The sequence below is a fragment of the Aspergillus viridinutans genome (assembly GCF_018404265.1).
Source record: "Aspergillus viridinutans IFM 47045 DNA, scaffold_31, whole genome shotgun sequence".
Taxonomy (NCBI): domain Eukaryota; kingdom Fungi; phylum Ascomycota; class Eurotiomycetes; order Eurotiales; family Aspergillaceae; genus Aspergillus; species Aspergillus viridinutans.
In genome coordinates, this window is record NW_025091247.1 from 1 (window position 1) to 2,824 (window position 2,824).

At 50.3% G+C, this 2,824-nt stretch overlaps 1 protein-coding gene across 1 annotated transcript; it reads left to right on the plus strand.

The window, feature by feature from the left end:
* Nucleotides 1-1,105: 1,105 nt before the first annotated feature.
* On the plus strand, nt 1,106-2,425 carry Aspvir_005999 (uncharacterized protein; the record flags this gene model as incomplete). Its single annotated transcript, XM_043275182.1, has 4 exons — nt 1,106-1,429; nt 1,482-1,589; nt 1,636-1,735; nt 1,782-2,425. 4 exons carry the CDS (start codon nt 1,106-1,108, stop codon nt 2,423-2,425), a joined length of 1,176 nt encoding a protein of 391 aa, XP_043131117.1.
* Nucleotides 2,426-2,824: the final 399 nt, after the last annotated feature.

The following is a 2,824-nucleotide window of genomic DNA, read 5'->3' on the forward strand; positions in this document are numbered from 1 at the left end:
GAATACAGAAGAATACAGAAGAATACAGAAGAATAAAGAAGAATATAGAAGAATATAGAAGATTCTACCTTAAATATCCCCTTACCTGACTCCAAGGTGGATTCTCCAAAACCCGAACATCAATACAAAAGATAAAATAAGGTTACAAGATTTCTATCCTAAAAGGCCACTATAATGATGGGTAACCAAAAAAATTAAGGGCTCAAGCACCCGCAATCTCAACCAGCTAGCTACTCTAGGTCCATGAAGTACGACGGATGCCAATTATACGGTCCCCAAAGATTGGCAGCAGCAGGGGTGGATGGGGGACTAACAGATCCTGGAGGAATCTGGAGAATCTGATCAAGCCTAGTGAAGGGGTAAAGTAACCAATTAGCTTAGGGGTATGGTTAGTGCCTAGCGGCATGGTTACTTGTCTCATTTCCCTCTTGTTTCCATTACTGCTCTCAAACCTTCCAAATCCTTCGTTGGGGCGAGCGTCAGAGAGATGATTATTGAACCCCGTTGCCTCATTCCATCGATAGTTTCGGTGCAGTGTTTTCAGGGTGCAATCCAGGCATGCCAGTGGTTGAGCGCGCGATTGGACACTTGGTCAATACCTGTCCCTTCCCACTACACTTCCACGACGGACAGTCCCTGCAAGAGCTACTTGCTACTCTCCGATACCGATCGTTGCTTTTTGCAGATGCAAGAGTGCTAATGGTCCGCGGCGGACGCTATAGGGCATCTGAGTGCCGACCAAATTGAGGGAATCTTCCAAAGTATTGTGGCTGTGGAACATGATCTCTCCTCATTGGCAGGGGCGTGCGAGATGCTGCCAACTCTGTGGAAAGTACAGCAGGAAGATGTGACTTCATTCAGCCTCACCCTGCAGCTGGAAACTGGCTGAAATTTGTCTTCGGCTGTGCCTTCTGTTCGATGTCTCCCGCTACGCCGTTGCAAACGACTAGTAAACCTACCGACGTGGTCTACCTTGTCTTCACATCGGGAAGCACAGGAGTACTAAATGGTAACCCCGCCTCCCCGTTCTCTCCTGTTCGACTGTGCTTGTGAACTGACAGTTAACAGTCTAGGCATCCCTTTGCACAATCTCTCATTGCTCCTCATGAGTATGGCTGAGATGGCTCGACTCAGCTTGGGACCTGGCCGCTGTATTGCCCAGGTCAGCGCAATAGGGTTCGACCTTGCGGCTGTAGAAATATCCAGATATCTCCTCCATGGCGCCACCTTGGTGCTCAGGGATCTGGAGGATCCATTTGACCACTTGCATGATGTACATACAATTATGACTACTCCGTCGTTTATAGCCGCCTGTTCCCCCGACGTCGTCCTGGAGCTGAGAACGCTCGTCCTGGGGGGAGTGTCCATCCCCCAGGCGCTGGCGGACGCATGGGCACATAAGCAGCTGTTCATTTATAGCCCGAGTGAGGTACGGGTATGGATGTTGTCTGTGGCAATGATGAACTGACAGACACATCTAGTGCGGACCCTTTTCCACCCCCATCCAGCTACAGCAGGGCGACAAAGTGACTATTGGACGCCGGCTGCCGCATGTCGACGTTTACATTTTGGACCACCACCAATGCCCGGTGCCGGTTGGGGGTGCTTGGCCACATTGACATTTCCAGCGAGCAGATGGCCGATGGGTATTGGAATAGGAGCGCGACCCCGGCCCGGAAAGCCTTCATGCCCAATCCCTTCCGCACCGAGCAGGAGAAGATCATGTATTGCATGGGTGATTTGGGGCGATGGAACGAAGATGGAACAACCGCATGCATAAGTCACATGGACCACCATCCGCGGTTTCCGCATAGAACTAGCGGAAGTTGAAAAAGCGGTCAGGCAGGCAGACAAGGCCATTTCCAACACTGCTGTCATTGTCGCGGACCAATTGCGCATTGTTGCCTTCATGACCCCTGATGATGTTGACCTTGGCGCCCTGCTCCAGGCATTGTGTCCACTGCTGCCTTCCTATGTGCGCCCAACCAACATAATTTTAGTCCCTGAGCTGCCTCAATCGGCCAGCATGAAAGTAGATCGCATCGCACTGCAAACCCTAGCCGTGTCCATCACTCCAGGTCAAGGCGAACTGCCTGAGACACCGACAGAGAAGATCATTGCGAAGATCTGGCGGGAACTGCTTCAATTGCCTGACGAACGGCGTACTCGGCGTGATGACGATTTCATGGGGATCGGGGGCTACTCAGTACCGGCCATCAAGGCAGCTCGCCAGATCTTGAAGCCACTCCGCCAGAATATTCCCCTTATGCTCATCATTTGTCAGACGGCTCTTTCCGACGTGCCGCGGACCATTGACAGGTTCCAAGCACCTGAAGAGCCATCAGCCAGATGCCCCTCTCCTTCTGCTGGACCTTCTGCTATTCTGAGGCCGTTTAGAGGACAATCTGCCACAGCGCGCTGGTAAATCATCCACAGACCCTATTCTACAATCAAGTTTTCAACCCGATGGGGGATTGACTGAGGAACAACATACTCAGATATCTGTTACAATGGAGATCCAAAGTGTCATAAAGTTTAGAGATAGATGGACCCTGAAGTGACAAATATATATGAGTCCATTTTTCTTGAACCTACCTTACCAGTTCCGGCCACCTTGTACATTATTACCACCAATCATCTCAGCAACGACGTACAAGATCAAGTGATTTAAATTGCACTTAGTTAATACGTCAACGCTGTGAGCGCTTCTCTAGTATTGACAACAACATTAACCCCGAAGCTGTTTGGACTTTTCCCCGGCCGGTCATTGAACCAAATCAGGTAATTCTCGGATTTATCGGCCTTTGATCGCTTTGTTATTATC